Consider the following 22,831-nt stretch of genomic DNA (forward strand, 5'->3'; position numbering starts at 1 on the left):
CACAACGACGACAGAAATTTCTGTCTCTCCCGTTTTCGCATTTTTCTGCGTTTCAAACCGCTACCAGACAAACTTCTTTACATGCATCACAAAGCTAGGAGTGTGCTCTAGTTATTTGTGCAAATCGATTTACATTATTTATTAAAACAAGTGAGTTATTAGCAGTTGAAAATATTTGACATTTTTCGCAATCACCCGCCTCAGCATGACTGCTCATAAATGTTTTCGTGGGGAAGCGAAAACCATCAAGCGTCTGCTTGACTGCCGTCGGCGCGGCGTCTGATGGTATTGGTGCTGCCGTTGTTTTGTTTTAATTTTACTGTTAGTATCGATGAACGGAAAAGAGAAAAAAGTATTTTTGCCATCCCTGATCTGGACCACCTAACTCCCACATTTCACGGGATGTGTCAATCACTCGATATGAACAATTGAAATTGTATTTTTTCTCCATCCAATCTCCATTATTCAAAATCAAGGGATTAACGTTAAATTGTTTAAGAATACTGAGATGCCCAATAAGGTCACCTTCCAAGAGGTTCACAGATCTCTTGATCCTTAGCGCACTCTTTTCAGCTTCTAGTTGCAGAAATTGATGCAAAAAAAAATGTTGTTATTTTGCTATTCGTTTTGTTATTTTCCTAGGGTAAGAAATCAAACTTTGAACTAGTCAAATTGTAATCTTAATTTGAACCATTTCGAAATTCATTAAAACGACGTACTTTTTAGGCAAATATTGTCCCGAAAAAGATGTTGAACAGCTTTCCGTAATATAACCTGATAACATGGGCTTTAAAAGCATTGAAAAAAGCGTTTTTGTCATGGAAACAGGCACGATGTTCACTGTGATTTCACCCATTTTCCCCCAGAGAAAGCACATTTTCGGTGCACTCGTACAGCTCATGCATTGTATCACACGCAATATGTGAACACATCAAATGAAAGCTTATTTATCGTAGAATCGACCAATCGAACAATATTTCGCATTATTTGTCATAAAATTATCAAATTTAAGTAATTCTTACTTGGCGAATGTTATCTTAAGTTGAACCATTTGTAATCTAAATTTGAACTAGTAAACGGGGAAGAGCTTCCAGTGTTGGCCTGCAGACTGCGCTAGTAGTTGTTTTGCTTACTCTTGGGGGATGAAAAATTCCAAATTTAGTTTCCAGGTTCCTGGAGAGTTTAGACCATTCTTGGTTGAAATTCCACTGCCTAATGAAAAAATAGTTATGGGAATTAGCAGATCCATGTGTTTTCCTATTGTTCAACACGAAATTAGCTGTTGTGGGAGATGCTCGAGCTGCTGCCGCCAGTAGTTCAAATTAAGATTAAAATTGGTTCAAACTATGATTACGATGGTTCAAATTAAGATTAAAATCATTGTTTACGAATAATCGAATTTTTCAATGAAATTCGGTGCAAATACAAACTTTTTACCACTTAACTGAAAGCTTATACCCGTGGCTTTCATGTACATAAGTTTTTGCCGTAATAAATTATTTCCATGAGGGAGAAAATATCACTCAAAATTTGCGCTACTTCAGAAAACTGCAATTTGGTTCAACTTTTGATAACCTACCCTATAACCGGCTTGGAAAAATCCCCAAATAGGACAAATTTAATCTATCTCACGATAATTAAATCACATTTTAACAAAACAACTTACCCGTGTGATGCAAATATTGATGCTGAATCTGTCTGAGGCTGTTAGTGTTCAGTCGGAGATTCGCCGAACCGGGATTTGTCGCCGTGGCTGCCCCCAGTTGATGATTAGCATAAACACACGACGGTAAATCCGAGATTAGATCCTCATCGAAGCTATGGAAATTTAGCCCACTGTAGCCCATATCGACGGTATCCATCATCGCAAAAAAGGTGGTTCGAAGTTCAGCGGAACAATGAGAAATATATATAGATTGAATAATTAATTGCAAATCACGCTACTTTTAGCACTCTATACAAGTAAATTGATTTCCATTCACGTTTCACCGCCGGTCCGCGAGCATGCACTAGTTCACATCGAATCACAACAAGTAACACTATTTGGACATCTAAGGGCACCTTAGCGGAGGAGATGATGATGAATCCGGCAACTGACTGCGACAGATTTTATCCATGGTATTGATTTTGGTCACAGGCAAATAAGTTCACAAATATATTTCACCTATCTTTAACACACACGTTCGAATCCTCGAGAGAATGCTACTAACCGGAAATATGCGAATTGAATGATTGCCCCGGATGTGGTGCGTGTCGCTTTTATAACAAACCAATTTAATGTGGGAAAAATGTCCCTATGCATAAGATGTGCGGAGTGTGCGCAAGGACCAAAAAGGCAGTAGCATAACTCCGCCCCTTCGCATAAGGTATGTAGGGGAAGCATGAACGCAATGGAGTATGGCGGATGCAATGGCGGTACCGAACGGTGAACGGAGCTGATGATTTTATTCAAAGATTTTTATTTCATGCTATATCTATAGTAGGCCTCTCCACCTTTTCAAAAATGTTCTATGATTCTACAGTCCACCCCCGTATTTTGATTCGCAACCTGAAAGAAGTAACTGGTCAAAATTTCAGTCAAATCCTTTGAAATTAAGAGGTGCATCAAATCAATTTTGTGTTTTTCGACTATTTTCGAACTTAAAAAAATCATAACTACACTAAAACTTGTTAAAACTTAATTCTTTCGACAGAAATGGAAAGATATTCTTGTTTGCTACAAGTTTTCCGAACAACGCATCCCAATAAAATTGAAGGAAACACATGTAATTATGACATTTGTAATCAAAAAAACCTTAAAAAGTTGATTTTTTGATAGATTTTATTCTGGAACACCCTAATATACGTAATAAGTTGAATATTTTTAAACGGCATCGTATTCTCTAATGTTTTGGTGTTATTTCCTTCTTTGACATCAATGTTGTAGAAATTGAGCAAAAATTATTAAAATTCGTGAAAGCCAATTTCGTCCCAAAAACTAGCTTTTCGGGGGCAAACACGCTGTGGCGCGAAATTGTACTAGTAGCTTTGCTTCCTTGCAGTTTACCTTGGCTACCCCTTATCTCGGGTGTATACAAACAAGCGTGTTGGCCATCAATATCAATGCTGACGCAATGCCACTTTCTGCGCGCCCAAGCATGATTGCCCCCGAAAAGCTAGTTTTTAGGACACATTTGGATTTCACGAATTTTAATAATTTTTGCTCAACTCCTACAGAATTGATTTCAAAGAAGCAAATAATCACAAAACATTAGAGTATATAATGCCGTTTTTGAAAATCTAGCATATTACGTATATTGAGGAGTTCTAGATCAAAATCTATCAAAAAATTAACTTTTTAAGGTTTTTCTGATTGAGGGCCGTACATAAACCACGTAGACTTTTTGGGGAGAGGGGGGGGGGGGGGGGAGTCTAGCCAAAGTCTACGCTCCATACAAATTTCGGAGAACTTGTAGCAATCAAGTATATCTTTCAATTTGTGCTGAAAGAATTAATTTTTGACAAGTTTTAGTGTAGTTGAAGGATCCAATATGACACTAGTAGAGGCTGACTTGATCCGAGAGCTAGGTATCGAAGGTGTACCGGAACCGCTCGAACTAAAATGGACTTCGGACATCGGGCGAACCGAGTATTCATCGCGACGCGCTGATATTATCGTCACGGGCAAAGGGCCGACAAATTGCTACCGTTTGAACTTAGCCCACACTGTGGACTGCCTCAATCTACCACGTCAAAGTCTATCGATCGAGGATTTGCACGAACGTTATCCGTATCTACGAGATGTTCCCGTGACGTCGTACGAGATGGCCGTCCCTCGAGTTCTCATTGGACTGGACAACATCGAACTGTTTTCTCCTCTAGAATCTCGGAAAGGCGGATCTGATGGACCGATAGCGGTTAGGTGCCTACTTGGATGGACAATCTACGGACCGGTCGCGATCGGATCTGTTACACCCGGCGTCGTCAGCGTACATAGATGTGGTTGTAATGAGGATATAGATCTGAATGAAATGGTTCGTAAGCAGTACGTGCTTGAAGATGCTGGAATTTCGCCTTTTCCGTTGCCGGAACCTACAGAGGAGAAGCGCGCCCGAGAGATTTTGGAGCGCACTACGGTTAAAGTCAACGGGCAATATGAAACTGGGCTCCTATGGAAGGCGGACGATATAACACTGCCGGACAGCCGTCCGATGGCCTTCTCCAGATTGCGAAGTTTGGAGGCAAAGTTAATGAAAGAACCCGGATTGCGATCGAATGTGCACAACCAACACGAAAAAAAATTCCTTATTAAATGTAAAAGAAAATGTTATACATTTTTGCCATTTCATTTGCCCAATGAAATGTATGCAAAACCTTTTTAAATCCCATTAGGAAAACACCATGAATAGTATAAGTTTGTCTTATACTTTTCATGTACTTTTTCTAATAATGATTATTACACACATTATACTAGATATAAAAGAAAACTAATAGAATTTACTATTTTTTGTTTTGAATAATTGTTGTTACTTTGTGATAAAATTTAAACAAAAACTCAAAAATAATAATAAAATGGCACGTGATAATACTTCAATGTTTATTTTCTCAATGGTTTCTTTATAATTTATACACAATCGCCGATGTTGGAACAATGTCCCAATTACCAAATACCGTTCACCACCTGCCAGACAGTGCGACGACCGTAGTCCTTCACCGTCGGAATGGTTTGGAGACCTGAATGACGAGGTAATTGAAGTCCAACTGCATCAACATCTCCATCTCCTGGATGAACCCGGAGCAGAACCTACGGCGGAAACTTCCGGGAAGTAGGAATCTCTGCGCTCACGTTCCTCCTCCTGCAGCTAAAATACCACGGAGCTGTGAGTGGCACAAACGCAGCGATCTTTTTGGGCAGGTTCTGTGTGAAAATGGTGGCCACTTCGTTCCCGCGTTGTAGATAACCACTATGAACTTCGATGTATACCTGAAATTAAGAATATGATGAAAATTAGTTAACTGATTATATAACGTATGGATTAGTTTATCACTTACCAGAAACATTCTGATCCAAAAACCACCACCATTATGCAGCCGATCACCGAGATAAACCGAAACATGTGTTCCTTTCTAAATTCTGTGCCGACAGCCATGCTGGAGATTTTTCAATACTAAACATTATTAGAAGTATAAGTTTTGCCTAATATATTTTCGCCATTAGGCAAAACTTATACTTATCACCAGGACGAGTTATACATTACATTAGGTTTTGTTTTAAAGTTAATAAAGTGACGTAATGAAGTTTATATGGTACAATGTAATGAAATTTGTTACTTAAATCTAATAAATTATATCATTACTTTTCTTTTCGTGAAATCAACGAGTACCTCCGTAAGGGATACGCACATAAGGCCACTGAAGAAGAGCTCGCTGCAATGAATGAACAACAGGTATGGTTTTTGCCGCTGAATGTGGTGACCCACCCGAGGAAGCCCGACAAGAAACGTCTAGTTTGGGATGCTGCGGCTCGCGTGAACGGCGTTTCACTCAATTCACAACTGTTGAAAGGGCCGGACCAACTCGTTACATTACCCTCCGTTATCTGCAAGTTTCGAGAACGCAGCATTGGATTCGGAGGGGACGTGAGGGAAATGTTTCATCAGCTGAAGATGAGGCAATCCGACAAGCGTTTCCAGCTGTTCCTCTTCAGATTCGACACTAGTAAACCACCTGACGTGTATATGATGGACGTCGCGACCTTCGGAGCAACATGCTCCCCATGCTCTGCATTGTACGTCATGAGATTGAACGCCGATAGCTGCAAAGAAGAGTTCCCGGCCGCTTGTGATGCCATAAAAGAGAAAACATACATGGATGACTTTTATGACAGCCTCAATACGCCGGAGGAGGCTGGGATGCGAGCCTTACAAGTGAGGGAAGTTCATGCACGAGCCGGGTTTGAGATGAGGAATTGGGTGAGCAACAGTCCCAAGGTCCTCGAAATTCTCGGAGAAACGGTGGAGATGAAATCGCTCCCAATCACGGCGGATAAGCAGACAGCTGAGAGAGTGCTAGGCATGACCTGGGAGCCTACTGAGGATGTCTTCCTGTTTTCAGTTGATCTGCACGAACATTTGATGGATTACGTCTTAGGGAATCGACGTCCGACTAAAAGAACAGCGTTACGGTGCATTATGAGCTTCTTTGATCCGCTCGGTCTCTTGTCACCATACCTTATCCATGGAAAGGTTATATTGCAAGATCTATGGCGCGCTGGTATTGATTGGGATACGGAGGTAGGAGAAAGTGAGTTCGCCAAATGGACGGAATGGACCAAAATTCTTCCAAAATTGAATAGCATCAAAGTGTCTCGATGCTATTTTGAGCAAGTACGACCCGAGGACCTTTCGCAGCTGCAGCTGCACGTGTTCACAGACGCTAGTGAGCAAGCATACGGATGTGCAGCATATTTGCGATCCGTTTCAGAGGGAAAAGTGCGGTGCATTCTAGTCATGGGCAAGAGCAAAGTAGCTCCGCTCAAGGCCCTATCAATCCCTCGAATGGAACTGCAAGCAGCGGTTCTTGGATCGAGGCTTTTGGACAGCATTTGTTCCAACCACACGTTGAAGATTACAGACCGCTATCTGTGGACGGATTCCAGCACTGTGCTCAGCTGGATTTGTGCTGATCATCGAAAGTTCAAGCCATACGTCGCACATCGTGTGGGGGAGATTCTTTCCCTTACTCAACCCGATCAATGGCACTGGGTCGCATCACGAAACAACGTCGCGGACTGTTTAACGAAGTGGTGCAAAGATACGGAGCCTACCTCGGATAGCAGGTGGTTCAATGGACCGAACTTCCTCTACGATTCGGAAGATAGTTGGCTGACTAAGGACATCGGACCATCGAGAGCAGATGAAGAGTTGAGACCATGTTTTGTTCTGCACCACACCATCGCATCAAGCTGTATAATCGATGTGAGCCGCTTTTCCAGATGGGAGACAATACTTCGGACCGTAGCACTCGTCAAGCGGTTCATCTCCAACTGCCAACGACGCCTACGAGGACTTCCGTTAGAAGCTGTGAACGTCACTGAAAACGTACTGAAATCTGTGATTCGGACAACACCCGCACTCAGGGTACCATTACGGCAAAAGGAATATGTGGATGCAGAAAACCTATTATTTCGGATCGCACAAACGGATAGCTACCCGGATGAGATGGAAATACTACTGAATAACCGAGACAAACCTAGTGACAAATGGCTGAACTTGGAAAAGTCAAGCGCACTCTTCAAATTATCGCCGTTCGTGGACGAATTCGGGGTTCTGAGAGTAGAAGGGCGTACCGCTCATGCCATGTACGCCGCATTCGACGCCCGTTTCCCAGTTATAATGCCGAAAAGCCATCCTCTTACTGTATTACTTCTGAACCACTACCATCGTCGCTACGGACATGCAAATAGAGAAACAGTAGTTAACCAGGTGCGCCAGCGGTTCGAGATTTCACATCTACGTACAACAATCGACAAAGCGGTTAAGGGATGTCAGTGGTGTAAAATCAACAAATGCAAGCCACAACCGCCGAGGATGGCTCCCCTACCGGAGCAGCGCCTGACGCCGTATATCCGACCTTTCAGCTATGTAGGTTTGGACTACCTAGGTCCGCTGGAAGTTGCAGTAGGAAGGCGTAGAGAGAAAAGATATGTGGCAGTGTTCACTTGTCTCGTTGTCCGCGCAGTCCACCTCGAAGTCGTCCACGATTTATCCACACCATCCTGCATAATGGCGATTAGGAGATTCGTTCGCAGAAGGGGTTCGCCTGTGGAAATATTTTCCGACAACGGAACCAACTTTGTTGGTGCTAGTCGGATATTAGCAGACCAGATAAGGAGAATTAACGTCGACTGTGCGGATACGTTTACGGACGCTAGCACCAAGTGGACCTTTAACCCTCCTGGGGCACCCCACATGGGTGGCGCCTGGGAGCGCATGGTGAGAAGCGTAAAAGAAGCTATGCGAGCCTTGGACGATGGAAGGAAGCTTAACGATGAAATTCTGTTAACCGTTTTGGCGGAAGCGGAAAGCTTCATAAATTCACGGCCTCTTACATATATGCCCCAGGAGTCAGGGAGTACTGAAGCACTAACACCGAATCATTTTATTTTCGGAAGCTCATCAGGTGCTCACAATCCGTTAAGGACTCCAGTGGATTTGGCCGAGGCTCTTCGTAACAGCTATAAGCGATCGCAGTATTTGTCTGATGCCGTTTGGGACCGATGGTTAAAGGAATATTTTCCAACAGTCAACAAAAGGTCTAAATGGTTTTGCGACACAACGCCGGTGAAAGTTGGCGACTTAGTCTACGTGACGGAAGGCAAGAGAAGAACTTGGGTGCGTGGCAAGGTGGTAGAATTGATAACCAACAAGGACGGAAGGGTACGCCAGGTCATCGTGAAGACAGCCTCAGGAACATTCAAACGGCCGGTAGTTAAACTGGCGGTAATGGAGATTTCGGAAGATGGTGAATCCAGAGCAAGCCATCAGGAGATTCCACCGGATTCACGGGGAGGGGAATGTTATGGCAACACTGGCCATGGAGCTCAAATCTTGGATGATAATCGGCGTGAGTGACGAGCCGTCAATCGTCTGTGGCAGGATTGTCATCGAGACAGATCGACGGGGAAAGAAATTACGAACGTGCTCGATGTCACATGGAAAATTATTTTGTCCACTATCGGATGATGAATTTGTAGTGATTTAATATTTGATTATTAGTTCGTTTATGATAGTTCGGGTGCCGAGTGCGTGAAATTACCGATAGACAGTAGGGTATGATGCTAGGGTGCGATTATCAACAATTATAATGAATTTCATTTCCTAGGGCTATAAAAGGTTAGGATATTTCCAAGTAATTCCAATACATATTTGCTGCCCAGAACCGGTCGAACGGATAACCGTTGTCCGATTCCTCTGAAGGTAAATCACGGTTGAATTAGAAAAACTATCAATGATAATTAGATTAATACGATTAATACCTATAATTATAGCGGTCGGGGCTTAAGGCGAAACTGGAAGCATTTTCTCATTTTTTCGGTTTTTGATTTTTTATTAAGTAACAAAGCAATATTTTCAAAATCGGTTTTCGTACACATGTAGAGTATGGATCAAGGTATCTTCTGAATTTTTTTGAGATGGAAAATGTTTTCCATTGTTGCAGAAACCATTTTTTTGTGAAATTTTGTTCAAAAATGGTTTCTGTAAAAACGAAAAACATTTTCCACTACAAAAAAAAATCAGAACATACCTTGATTCATACTCTACATGTGCACGAAACCGATTTTGAAAATATTGCTTCGTTATTTAATAAAAAATCAAAAACCAAAAAGTGAGGAAATGCTTCCAGTTTCGCCTTAAGTGGGGCTCGCCATTGAAGGCAAATGAGAAGCTTGTATGGACGGTAGAAGACCATGTAAGAAAATTGAATTTGTTTTTTTTCTTGTTGCATTCGATACTAAAATCTAATACATTTCAGCTTTGAGCTGCTGTTGAGTAACTCCACTGCTACATAGATTCTCACCAATCCGAACAGTTGATCTTGTACCGACTTTTCAAACCCTCTAAGCAGAATACCCTCTTCGAATGAGTGTAATCAGTTTCGTACCGTTTAATTTAATTCTTCCTCAGTGGATAACTGACACTGAGGAAGATTACAAGTGGTAGTCGAAATACGCGTATCTGTCAAAGGATAAGCAACATAGGGCGGAATTAAAAGGTACGAAACTGATTACACTCATTTGTTTTTGTTGTTTTAGATGCTAGTCCTAGTTGTCCTTCAATTTCATCCGAATATTGGTCGTGTTTGCCGGAATAATCCGAAGAGAAAATCGACGAAGAGAAATCTATCATTGTAGATACGTCTGTATGATACTAAACGCGAGATGTGCCCCCTTGTCGGGGCTCATGGCGTAGTTGGTCGCACGTCCATAAGCAGATGATCAGGTTTGATTCTCTGGCAATTGATCCAACGTCTGTTGAATTGCTTGGTTGGAAATCTAAAATACAGGCGCACAGACGTAAAATTTCAACAAAATGAGCATGAGCATAGATGACCGCACAATTCGTAGTTGCTACTCCGTGATTGACCAGAACAATCGAAATTGCACAAAGAACTAATGATTAGGGCTAGGGACTAGCTTACTATTCTCAATGTACACAATTCCAGAGCTCTCAACTTTAGTAAGGTCAATAACGGCGCCGGTCACGTCCTTACGGTCATCGAGGATGGGAGGGAATGTTAGTGAAACAAACGTTGTTATAAAGACCGCGAATCGCTGCATCTCCACGTTTGTCTCAGGAAGGATTTTTTGTTAGTGGGGAAGGGTACATTGTCAGTCTGGGAGTCACCTATGGTTGGTGATATGATTTGACAATGGATTAATAAACACTAACTTTCGCGCACAATCGACCACTTTCCAATACGAAAACATAACTAATACAAGAAATCCTGTCGCGCGTCTCCACCCCATCAGGGGGCAGAAACTTTTAGCCCCTTCCACGCAGGAATGAACTGAATGCAACAAAGGAAACATCAAGGGAAACATTAACCCGTTTCGGTCCTAGTTGGGAATTTAATGTCAAAAAATCACTGTGCCTTCATTTTCCAACCGATTTTTACGAAATTTTGAACGAAGATCGCGCTACATCTCTAGTTGTATGGAAAAATACTAAAATGGTATTTTGGTCCTTGGGGTTTGAGTTATGTTATGTTATGTTATATGTTATTATGTTTGTGTTGGGTAGACCTCTTCATAAAAAATGAAATTTCTCGAATTCTGCCAGTCACCCCCACATCTTAATTCTAATGCTGAAACAAACTTCTGGTCAAATTTTCAGCTAAATTGGTGAAGATTTCGAGGTGCCTCAAGTCAAAAATGTGTTTTTGGTCATTTTTTACCTTTAAAAAATGCCCATGAAGGCTAGAAGCCATATAAAATATCGCGGCCGCCAGTAAATGAAAGTTTTTTCTATTCCTTACAACTTTTGTGAACATTATGTGCTGATCGGAGAATGTTTTGATCATATTTTTTCGATTTTGAGTCATGCAAGTACCCTAAAAAGTTACATTTTTCAACAGTTTTTGTTCTACGAAATTCAAACACACAACTTTTCTAACAAGTACCAAATCATTAAATAATTGCCCACATTTTTCTGAACAATATTGCCATACATCATTTTCTTATCCGATCTACGAAAAAAAATCACAAAAATCGAAAAGTAGAAGCTTTCCTGAGTTTTTTTATATCTGGGGTTGACGCAACTGTTGGCAGACAGAATAATCAAACATAGTAGCTTTGCTTTTTCTTGATGATTGCGATGATTGATCATTGATTCAAGTTACAGGTAGGCACAAGCAAACATTTCTTTAACAAAAGTGACGTATAATGTGTCACAGTAGAATGTGAGGATTGGCTCAGATGGTAAGGCTATGGACTGGCAAACCAAAGGTTCAGAGTTTGAGTATCGTCATTTTTATCGTATTTTTTATGAAATTTGAATGCATTTTTTTCGACATGTGAAAGTTGGTTTTCCTACAATTCAATACGCTAACCTAACGACGGAAAATTTTTTGATTCTAATGAGCGGATGTGATCCGCTACCCAGCTACCCAGTAATGGCCGAATTACGGATTGAGAAATAAATAAGTTAGCGTGTTGGATTTTCAACTACGCAAACATAAAAGTTCTGTCGGAGTGATGCGTACATCTAGGCGTACATGCATGCGTTTTCCCTACACCAGCCATCGATTCAAAAAGATTACACGGCCAGGTAAATTGAAATAATGAATTGATTCGTTTATTTTGCATTTTAAGTGCAGGTTGATATTTTCAGCATGATGATAAAAATGACCAAAAAACACATTTTTGACTTGAGGCACCTCGAAATCTTCACCAATTTAGCTGAAAATTTGACCAGAAGTTTGTTTCAGCATTAGAATTAAGATGTGGGGGTGACTGGCAGAATTCGAGAAATTTCATTTTTTATGAAGAGGTCTAGTGTTGGGGTTATATGGGTCAAATCGGGTCAAAAATGGACCAACTTCCTTTTAACCACTGATTACTTGTAAAAAACACATGCAATATGATTGCAAACATCTTTAATTATCTTTTTATTATTACCGACGCATAGTTTGAGTAAATTGAGATTGTCTAATTTTGGTTCCGGATGTTCCGGGTCGCGTTTTGGGTGGGCGTTCGGAGGACACTTCTCACACGTTCCCTACACATGACATTTTTTTCTCGCATAATTCTAAAAACAGGCTTGTCATGATTCATTCTTCATAATTTTGTATACTAAGTATGTTTAAGAAATATTCAAAGTTTTTTTTTTGACATATTGGCCACCATCCCGGATGTTCCGGGAACCTGGGACCACCCGGGGAAGCGGCCATTTTCCAAACAGTCATGAAACAGGGCTTGCGACATATCAATCTTCATGTTTTTGCCAAACAAGTATGTTAGAGTAGAATTCAGAGGTTTTCGGACATATTGGCCGCCATCCCGGATGTTCCGGGAACCTGGAACCAGCCGGGGGAGTGGCCATTTTCCAAATTGTTATGAAACATGGCTTGCGACATATCATTCTTCATGATTTTACATAACTAGTAAGTAAGGGTAGAACTCAGAGATTGTTGAACATATTGGCCGCCATCCCGGATGTTCCGGGAACCTGCAACCTCCCGGGGAAGTGGCCATTTTCCAAACACTTATGAAACATGGCTTGCGATATATCAATCTTCATGATTTTGCAAAACAAGTATGATAGAGTAGAATTTAGAGGTTTTTGGGACATATTGTCCACCATCCCGGATGTTCCGGGAACCTGGGACCACCCGGGGAAGTCACCATTTCCCCAAACAGTAATGCAACATGGCATGCGACATATCAATCTTCATGTTTTTGCCAAACAAATATGTTAGAGTAGAATTCAGAGGTTTTTGGACATATTGGCCACAATTTCGGATGTTCCGGGTGTTGATGAACGAAGCAACCCATTGATCACAGTAGGCAAAGCCGTCGCACTGTTATTTGACATTAGTAGAAAACTTAGAGTAATAAATCATTCCTGAATTACACTTCAAACCATAAAGACGTGTTTTAGTCAATTGTCTGCTCAATTACCAATAGGTTATGGGCCTAGGAGAACTCGTTGAAGAGGAGAACGCTATCCGAACTGTAGAACCGTTACCAGCAATTCCGAGAAGTTCAAGGAGAAGTTTCAGCGCGATGGGTGATCTCAAGACGTCCTTCAAGAAGCTAGGTGATGCCAATTACGCTGTGTGGAAATTTCGAATGGAGCTTGTGCTGATTCAAGAAGACTTGTTGAATGTCGTCACTGAACAGAAGCCTGAAAATCCGCCGGCCGATTGGATCACGAAAGATGCGAAGGCGCGCGCACTGATCGGACTCTCAGTCGAAGATGGACAACTTTCCCATGTTATTCGAGCTGCATCAAGCAAGGAGATGTGGGACGCGTTACGGACTTACCACGAACGGTCATCACTGGCGAGCAAGGTCCATGTTCTCCGGAAGCTGTGTTCCCAGAGGCTGTTGGAAGGAGGAAGCATGTCCGAACATTTAAATGAAGTAACGTGCCTATCCAACCGACTGATCGCTATGGGAGAAGAGCTGAAAGAACACTGGGTTGTGGCCATGATCCTATCAAGCTTACCTGAATCGTACGGAAGTCTCATTACGGCGTTGGAGAGTCGACCAGAAGCGGATTTAACCCTGGAATACGTAAAAGGCAAACTCCTTGATGAATGGAAGCGGCGTGAAGAAAATCAATCGATTGAGAAGGTTTTACGGACTGGCGGAGATGAATCACCAAAACCATTCTTGAAACAGAAGCTAACCTGTCATTACTGTGGAGAAACTGGTCATTTTCGTCGGGATTGCAAGAAGCTCGTGAGTGACAAGAGAAAGCAGCAGAAACCCAGAGAGCAAAAAGTGAAGCTAGCAACGAACGATGAAGTCGAGATGTGTTTGGCGGCTGGTGAGCAAACTGGTGGCGCTTTGTGGCTATTGGACTCTGGAGCAACCTCCCACATGACGAACGATGTACGCATGCTGGATAGTTTGGATGTGTCGCGAAAAACAAGTATCAGTTTGGCGGACGGAAACAAGGTGGTCGGAACCGGTATTGGTGCCGGTGTATTTCGAGGCGTAAATGAAGAAGGTAAAGGAGTCAAGGTGAAGCTGTCCGATGTCTACCACGTTCCAGCACTTGCCGGAAGTTTGTTGAGCGTTAGCAAGATAACCAATGAAGGATTCGAAGTCGTGTTCAGCAAGACAATGTGCAAGATTATGAAGGACGATGTCGTATACCTGATTGGAGAGCGCAAAGGAGGATTGCATCATCTGAAGACAGGACCTGAGAGAGTTTTGGTGACTGTAGCTGACCATTCCCAACAATGTATTCACCTGTGGCATCGCCGATTGGGACACCGGAATGCGGATGCGATTATGCGGATTGTCCGGGAGGAAATGGGAACTGGAATGACGATGCAGAGCTGTGGCGTTCGAACCATTTGTGATACGTGCTGCGAAGGAAAGCAGAGTCGTGCTTCATTCCCGAAAGAGTCGGAAAGTCGAACCGTAGCCGTGGGTGACCTGATTCACATGGATTTGTGTGGACCATTCGAAGAGTGCACGCCGAGCGGAAACCGATTTTGTTTGGTGATCGTTGACGACTATTCCCGCTATACTGAAGTATATTTGATGAGATGCAAATCGGAAGCTTTCGTTAGGATTCAACAATACGTTCATTTGATTGAGAATCAGTTTGGAAGGAAACCAAGAATCATGCGAGCAGACGGTGGAGGCGAATTCAACAATGGAAAGCTGAAGCAATTTTGTGCAGATAATGGAATCCGGATGCAGCACACCGCTCCCTACAGCCCTCAACAGAATGGTGTAGCGGAGAGGAAGAATCGATATTTGGTGGAAATGATGAGATGTATGCTGGCCGAGTCGAAGCTGGAGAAAAAGTTTTGGGGAGAAGCCATAGCAACAGCAAACTACATTCAAAATCGCTTACCAACATCATCGTCAAGCAAAACTCCTTTTGAAGTCTACTACGGAAAGAAGCCATCGTACACACATATGCGGATATTTGGATCAACAGCTTTCGTGCACATTCCGAAACAGAGACGTAGGAAGCTTGACAAGAAGGCAGAAAAGCTGACGTTCGTTGGATACGCGGATGGTTGCAAAGCATACCGCTTTCTGAACCGGATGAATTGTACTATCACTATCAGCAGAGACGCAAAATTTGATGAATACCTATATCAGGGCTGCCCAACGTACGGCCCGCGGGCCGGATCCGGCCCGCGAGGACATTTTGTGCGTCCCGTGGCACGATTGGACAAAAATGATAGAATTTAGCCCGAGATATTATTATTCTGAATATTTTCCATTTTCAATGGAAATGTATTTAAATAATTTAAAAAAAAATAAAATGACTTTTTAGAGCAGGAAGAGCGACACTAGTTTCGCCTAGCCAAAAAACCTCAAAAAAAAAGCTGAAAAAAGCTAAAAAAAAGTCGCAAAAACCCGCAAAATTTTAACGGGTTTTACCGGGTTTTTTCGACTTTTTGGTTTTTTTGGGGTTTTTCGGCTTGGCAGAACTAGTGTCGCTCCCCCCGTTTTAGAGTATATTTTGTAAAATTTTTTAAAGATTTAAAAATATGCAAGCATTTGGTTTGAGTGTCCTACAGAATTGAAGTAAAAGATTCTTAATAATAAAATAATTTGCTCAGAAAAGATAAAAAAAATAATGTATTATTAACGAATTTTTATTTCTGGCCCGTCGACTGGTATGCAGTTTCACCAGTGGCCCGCGGCTGAAAAAGGTTGGGCAGGCCTGACCTATATCAAGAGTCTGAAATTGCAGAACAGAATTTTAATGATGTTGTAGTAAGTCTGGAGAAGGAAATTCCTGTACCTCAAGTACCGAACGATGAGCCTGAAGCGGAACCCGAGCCAGAACCGGAACCGGAAGCAGAGGCTGAACCAGTCGAGCCAGTTGCAGATGGAGATGCGAGCCCGGAAGTGCATTATGAAGATGAATCGAATCATGATGAAATCACTCCCAGACGATCTTCGAGGCAAACGAAAGGAGTTCCCCCGAAATGGTTCGAGCGCATATGGGCAGCAACAGAATGTCAGGAGGAGCCAACAACATTTGCAGAAGCTATTTCGAGCAACCATAAGGAGGAATAGAAGATGGCCATGATGGAAGAAATGAATTCGATCGAAGATAACAATACGTGGAAGTTGGTTGAACTACCTGCTGGGAGAAAAGCGATCGGTGCCAAATGGGTCTACAAAATAAAAAGAGATTCCAACGGAGAAATTTCAAGATTTAAGGCGAGACTTGTAGCAAAAGGATTTAGTCAACAGTATGGCGTCGATTATGATGAAATTTTTGCACCTGTTGTACGTCAAGCAACCTTTCGTACATTATTGGCGGTGGCTGCAAAGAGAGGAATGTCTGTACGCCAATACGATATCAAGACTGCCTTCCTAAACGGCATCCTTGAGGAGGAGATCTATATGCAACAACCACCTGGATTTGTGATCAAAGGAAGTGAACGCAAAGTCTACCGATTGTTCAAGAGCTTATACGGGTTGAAGCAGGCTGCTAAGGCGTGGAACCAACGGCTTGATGCGGAACTGGAGCGTCAAGGTTTCAAGCGAAGTGAATCGGATCCATGCTTGTATGTGAAGCTCAAAGGAGGACATCATTGCTATGTATTAGTTTACGTGGACGACATTTTGATTGCAAGCGAGGACAACAATCTAATAATTGAGACGGAGAAGGCTTTGGAGACCAGATTCACGCTCACATCACTGGGAGAAGTCAACTGGTATTTAGGAATGGAAGTGAAGCGAAACAAAGAAGGAGATTTCTTTCTGAGCCAAGAACGTTACATAGAGCAGATTGCTAATTCGGCTGGATTAATGGAAGCAAAACCGTCAAAAATACCGTTAGACCCAGGATACCACAAGCATGAATCAAGTGATCGTCTTTCGGATAACAAGGAGTACCAAAAACTCATTGGTCAATTACTGTACGTATCCGTAAATACCAGGCCCGATATTTCTGCTGCTGTGTCCATCTTGAGCAGGAAAACAAGCTGTCCTACAAAAGATGACTGGGTGGAGCTCAAACGGGTGGCGCGGTATCTGATGACGACCAAAAATCTGTGGCTACGATTGAGCAATACGAAGAAGGACGAAGGATTACTAGGATTTTGCGACGCTGATTGGGCCGAATGCCGAGATGACAGAAAATCCAATAGTGGTTACCTGATGAAATACAACGGTGGAACAATTAGCTGGGCATGCCGCAAGCATACGTGCGTATCGCTATCAACGGCTGAAGCAGAGTTCGTGGCGCTATCAGAATCCGTTCAAGAAATGATATGGTTGAAGCGGCTACTCCGCGATCTGGATGAACATCCATTTGTTCCAGTTATGTACGAAGATAATCAAAGTGCCCTGAAAATGCTAGAAAACGAAAAATTCAGCAACAGGACCAAGCATATTGATACCCGATTTCATTGTGCAAGAGACATCAAAATGAAACAAGAAGTAAGTTTTGTCTACTGCTGCACTGAAGACATGGTCGCAGATCTTCTAACGAAGCCTCTTGGAGCAGTTCGATTGGAGAAACTGAGAACTATGTCTGGCGTCGAGATCATGCGTTGAGGAGGAGTGTTGATGAACGAAGCAACCCATTGATCACAGTAGGCAAAGCCGTCGCACTGTTATTTGACATTAGTAGAAAACTTAGAGTAATAAATCATTCCTGAATTACACTTCAAACCATAAAGACGTGTTTTAGTCAATTGTCTGCTCAATTACCAATACCGGGAACCTGGAACCACCCGGGGAAGTGGCCATTTTCCAAATTGTTATGAAACATGGCTTGCGACATATCAATCTTAATAATTTTGCAAAACAAGTATGCTAGAGTAGAATTTAGAGGTTTTTGGACATATTGGCCACCATCCCGGATGTTCCGGGAACCTGGGACCACCCGGGGAAGTCACCATTTTCCAAACACTTATGAAACATGGCTTGCGATACATCAATCTTCATGATTTTGCAAAACAAGTATGTTAGAGTAGAACACAGATATTGTTGAACATATTGGCCGCCATCCCGGATGTTCCGGGAACCTGGAACCACCCGGGGACGTGGCCATTTTCCAAATTGTTATAAAACATGGCTTGCGACAAATCAATCTTCGGGATTTTGCAAATCAAGTATGTTAGAGTAGAATTCAGAGGGTTCTGGACATATTGGCAACCATCTTGAATATTCTGGTAACCGGAGAAGTTACCATGCCCCAATAAATTATGCAACACGGCTTGCGACATATCAATCTTCATGATTTTGCAAATTAGGTAGGTTAGAGGAGAATCCAGATGGTTGTGGACATATTGGATAATACTCCGAAGGATCTGGGAACTTGCAGCCATCCAAGCAAGTGGCCATTTTCCCGGAACATCCAGATATGGTTGCCAATATGTCCGAAAGCCTCTGAACTCCATTCTTACATATTTGTTTGGCAAAATCATGAAGATTGATATGTCGCAAGCCATGTTTCATAATTGTCATGGAAATGGCCACTTCCCCGGGTAGTTCCAGGTTCTCGGAACATCCGAAATTGTTACCAATATGTCCAAAAATCTTCGAATTCTATTCAAATATACTTGTTTTGCAAAATCATAAAGACTGATATGTCGCAAGCCATGTTGCAATACTGTTTGGGGAAATGGCCACTTCCCTGGGATATGTTGCAAGCCATGTTTCATAACTGTTTGGAAAATGGCCACTTCCCCGGGTGGTTCCAGGTTCTTGGAACATACGGAATTGTGGCCAATATGTCCAAAAACCTCTAAATTCTCCTCTAACATACTTGTTTTGCAAAATCATGACGATTGATATGTCGCAAGCCATGTTTCATAACAATTTGGAAAATGGCCACTTCCCCGGGTAGTTTCAGGTTCCCGCAACATCCGGAATTGTGGCCAATATGCCCAAAAACGTCTAAATTCTCCTCTAACATACTTGTTTTGCAAAATTACGAAGATTGATATGTCGCAAGCCATATTTCATAACTGTTTGGAAAATGGCCACTTCCCCGGGTGGTCCCAGGTTCCCGGAACATCCGGGATGGCGGCCAATATGTCAAAAAAACCTTTGAATATTCCTTCAACATACTTAGTATACAAAATTATGAAGAATGAATCATGACAAGCCTGTTTTTAGAACTATGCGAGAAAAAAATGTCATGTGTAGGGATCGTGTGAGAAGTGTCCTCCGAACGCATCCCAAACGCGACCCGGAACATCCGGAACCAAAATTAGACAATCCCAATTTACTCAAACTATGCGTCAGTAATAATAAAAAGATAATTGAACATGTTTGCAATTATATTGCATGTGTTTTTTACAAGTAATCAGTGATTAAAAGGAACTTGGTCCATTTTTGACCCGATTTAACCCATATAACCCCTTCAATAACTCAGACCCCAAGGACCAAAATACCATTTTAGTATTTTTCCATACAACTAGATAGCGCGATTCTCGTTCAAAATTTCGTAAAAATCGGTTGGAAAATGAAGTCACGGTGTTGTTTTGAAATAAAATTCCCAACTAGGACCGAAACGGGTTAGGATGACAGAATGACGTCTCAGGAGGTAGGTAGTATCCACGATCGCCTGTCTAATCAGGATTGATCCGTATTGCCAGTTGGTTTCTCGCGCGCCAACACTAGCAATAATATATCCATGTCATCCGCAAAACAGACCAATTGGCCGGATTTCGTGAAAATCGTACCCCGGCTGTTGAGCCCGGCTCATCGCATAACACCTTCTAGGGCTATGTTGAATAGAAGACAGGAGAGTCCATCACCTTGTCGCAGTCCCCGTCGAAATTCGAATGAATCGGATAGTTTACCCGAAATCCTTACGATGATGTTTTGCACACCGTCCATCGTTGCTCTTACCAGTTTGGTAAGCTTCCCGGGAAAGCTTTTCTCGTACATGATTTTAAATAGCTCTGTGCGGTCAATACTGTCGTATGCCGCATTGAAGTCGATGAACATGTGGTGCGGTGGGACCTGGTACTCACAGTATTTCTGAAGGATTTGCCGTACGGGGAAGATCTGGTCCGTTGTCGACCGGCCGTCGGTGAAACCGGCTTGGTAACTTCCCACGAACTGATTTACCATCACCGTCCTTACCAGCCGCTTTGTTGTTTTTGAGCTGGGGCATGGCATCCTTAACTTCCCTCAGTGTGGGAGTTGATTCGTTCCCGTTCTCTGCTGCACCAGCATAGTCATTTCTTCCACTGCCTTGATCTCCCGTGCCTACATTCTCTTCACCATTCAGGTGCTCGTCGAAGTGCTGCTTCCACCTTTCGATCACCTCACGTTTGTCCGTCAGGAGGCTTCCGTCCTTATCCCTGCAGATTTCGGCTTGCGGCACGAAGCTTTTCCGGGATGCGTTGAGCTTCTGATAGAACTTTCGTGTTTCTTGAAAACGGCACAGCAGTTCCATTTCCTCGTACTCCGCTTCTTCCGGGTGGTGCTTTTTCTTCCGGAAGAGGTGGGTCTGCTGCTTCCGCTTCTGTCTGTATCGCTCCACATTCTGTCGGGTTCCATGCTGCAGCATTACCTCCCGCGCTCCGTCCTTCTCCTCTAAAATCGCTCTGCACTCCTTGTCGAACTAATCGTTTCGTCGACTCCGTTCTACGTATCCGATAGTGCTCTCGGCTGCGTTGTTGATGGCTGCTTTAACTGTTCTCCTGCAGTCCTCCAGAGGTACCACATATAGCACACCCTCGTCCGGCAACGCTGCCTCGAGATTCTGCGCGTATGCGGTGGCGACATTCTATTGCTTCAGTCGCTCTGGATCGTACCGGGGCGGCCGCCGGTACTGTACATTGGTCATGATGAGGAGTTTTGGGCGCAGTTTAACTAGATGAGGTAAGAAGTTCATAGTGACGTTTAGAGTTGGTACTTAGTTTTTTTGTTTTATAGTGGCTTCACAAAGACACCATGATGACGCCTTCAGGAGTTTATGACCAATTTTTTTATCCTAATCACAAGCAGGAAAAAGGTAAGCATTCGTTGTATAATAAGCCACACGAGTTAGCGCCTAAATTTCTACTTACTTTATCTCTATCTTGAAAACGCTTCAAGTGACTCAGGCCAACTACAAAGGCACAGGTAATCGCATCACTCATCAGTATCTACCTGCAGTGCGTAACGGAACTTGGTATAGCCGTCTACGTCTTCGTTCTAAAATCAGCTGCAAGCTGCAATGCATTTACAAACACATCTCGAGAAGAGCTTCGCGCGCCTCCGACTTAGCTTAAGCTCTCGCGAGAATCTATATCACATTATCACTTCGGCGTGGTTGGTTAGTGGTCATCAGCTGCCGCAGCCACCGTCGCCGGCGCACTGAACGGAACGGAATCGCGGGTGAGGTTTGCTTCGCTAGAAAAGAGTCAACAGTTAGTTCAGTTGTTTCTCTGCGGGCACGGAAAACGCGCGCGAAACTGAGGAGGCTGCGCAGTGCGCGCGTGATCGGAACGTCTTTTACTACCTACTACCTGTCTGTCTGAAAATTGAAGAGCAAGGAAAAAGCATCCGCGAGGCGCGAGGTCTATCGATTGGTCAATTGCAGTGTTGAAATATCGATTCACGCAATTTGTGGCGGTTTGACGTGATGCAGAAATAAGTAAGGAGTTTAAAGATACATCGTGCTTTTGTCATGTGAATGTGAAGTTCGGTTTTAGTAGATGATCTATCGCATAGTACTTCGCTGAAAGCGTATTTCTAGTGGCCATTGAGTTGAAGTGTCTTTTGAAGAGGTCATCAAGCTTACGATTCATGAGCAACAATTGTTTCATTAGAGAAGATTCCAAAAGAAATACATCCAAACATGTGTGAATGATTCTTATCTCTTGTAGCCGGCTCGGTTTGTGTAACGTCTATTATAATGTCAATAGACGTATTTAATGAAGTGTAAAAGAATAAGCTAGATGAGTTAGTGATAAGTCCTGTGAATTACTATCAACTAAAAGTGACAGTCACGCAGGTAAGGATTTCTAGAATAGTTTGTGTGGGTGAATTATTGAAGACAAAAGTTTTTGAAGTATGTAGATAATGTTGTTCGTCAATTGCTTTTCTGAGTATTGTTGCATCAAAAAAGGAATAAAATGTAATTTAGGATGCATTTTGATTAGGATGCATCGATATGTGTTTTTTTTTTCTTTCGTGAGGCTTTTGATTTTCTTCTTAAATTTCAAGACCTGTCTTAAATCCCAATTTATTCATATGTTTTTTTATAATTGTTCACCAGTGCTCAATACAATAATGCTCAAACATTTTTAATATATACTGTGACCAAGAGTAAAAAATAAACAATTCTTTCACCTTTATCCATCGAATGGCAAAAACCATTATTTATTGTGTACTAGAACAATTAGTGAATGTGCAGGGGGTGGCAAAAATGTTTGGGATAGGAAACTTTTTTTTTCTCTCACAAAAAATTTCAACATGCTGTAACTTTTCATAAAGTGCATAAAAAAATCTCAAATTTCGACTGTTTGTCTACCTGTTATATGTGCATCATTGGTACAAATTTGGGCTCGATTGGTTAATCTTTCGTGAAGCTATTTTCAACATCCGTTCATCTATTGGAAGCTGCTTCAGTTCTGGGCTATTTTTAAGTTGATGAACGGATTAATAATATAAAAGTGCTTGCAAGGA

The 22,831-nt window shown here is 42.4% G+C and overlaps 3 protein-coding genes across 4 annotated transcripts in view; 2 read left to right on the plus strand and 1 right to left on the minus strand.

Moving 5' to 3' along the window:
• The window catches only part of LOC109401140 (basic helix-loop-helix transcription factor amos), a 30,935-nt gene extending 28,720 nt beyond the window's left edge, over positions 1-2,215 (minus strand). For both annotated transcript variants that reach the window (XM_062856854.1, XM_062856852.1), the window contains exons 1-2: positions 2,062-2,215; positions 1,667-1,836 (exon numbers count right to left, since the gene is read on the minus strand). In XM_062856854.1, the coding sequence (XP_062712838.1) occupies positions 1,667-1,836; positions 2,062-2,117 (226 nt within the window). In that variant the 5' untranslated portion in view covers positions 2,118-2,215. The remainder of the gene's footprint in view (positions 1-1,666; positions 1,837-2,061) is intronic.
• A 3,196-nt stretch (positions 2,216-5,411) lies between these two features.
• Positions 5,412-8,612, plus strand: LOC134290424 (uncharacterized). The gene has a single exon (XM_062857565.1). The coding sequence runs from the start codon at positions 5,412-5,414 to the stop codon at positions 8,610-8,612; it is 3,201 nt and encodes a 1,066-aa protein (XP_062713549.1).
• A 12,841-nt stretch (positions 8,613-21,453) lies between these two features.
• The window catches only part of LOC115269024 (uncharacterized), an 83,923-nt gene continuing 82,545 nt past the window's right edge, over positions 21,454-22,831 (plus strand). The window contains exon 1 of the mRNA XM_029877308.2: positions 21,454-22,157. The gene's annotated coding sequence lies outside the window, so the exon portion shown is untranslated. The remainder of the gene's footprint in view (positions 22,158-22,831) is intronic.

The sequence above is a fragment of the Aedes albopictus genome, chromosome 3, assembly GCF_035046485.1.
Source record: "Aedes albopictus strain Foshan chromosome 3, AalbF5, whole genome shotgun sequence".
NCBI classification, from domain to species: Eukaryota; Metazoa; Arthropoda; class Insecta; order Diptera; family Culicidae; genus Aedes; species Aedes albopictus.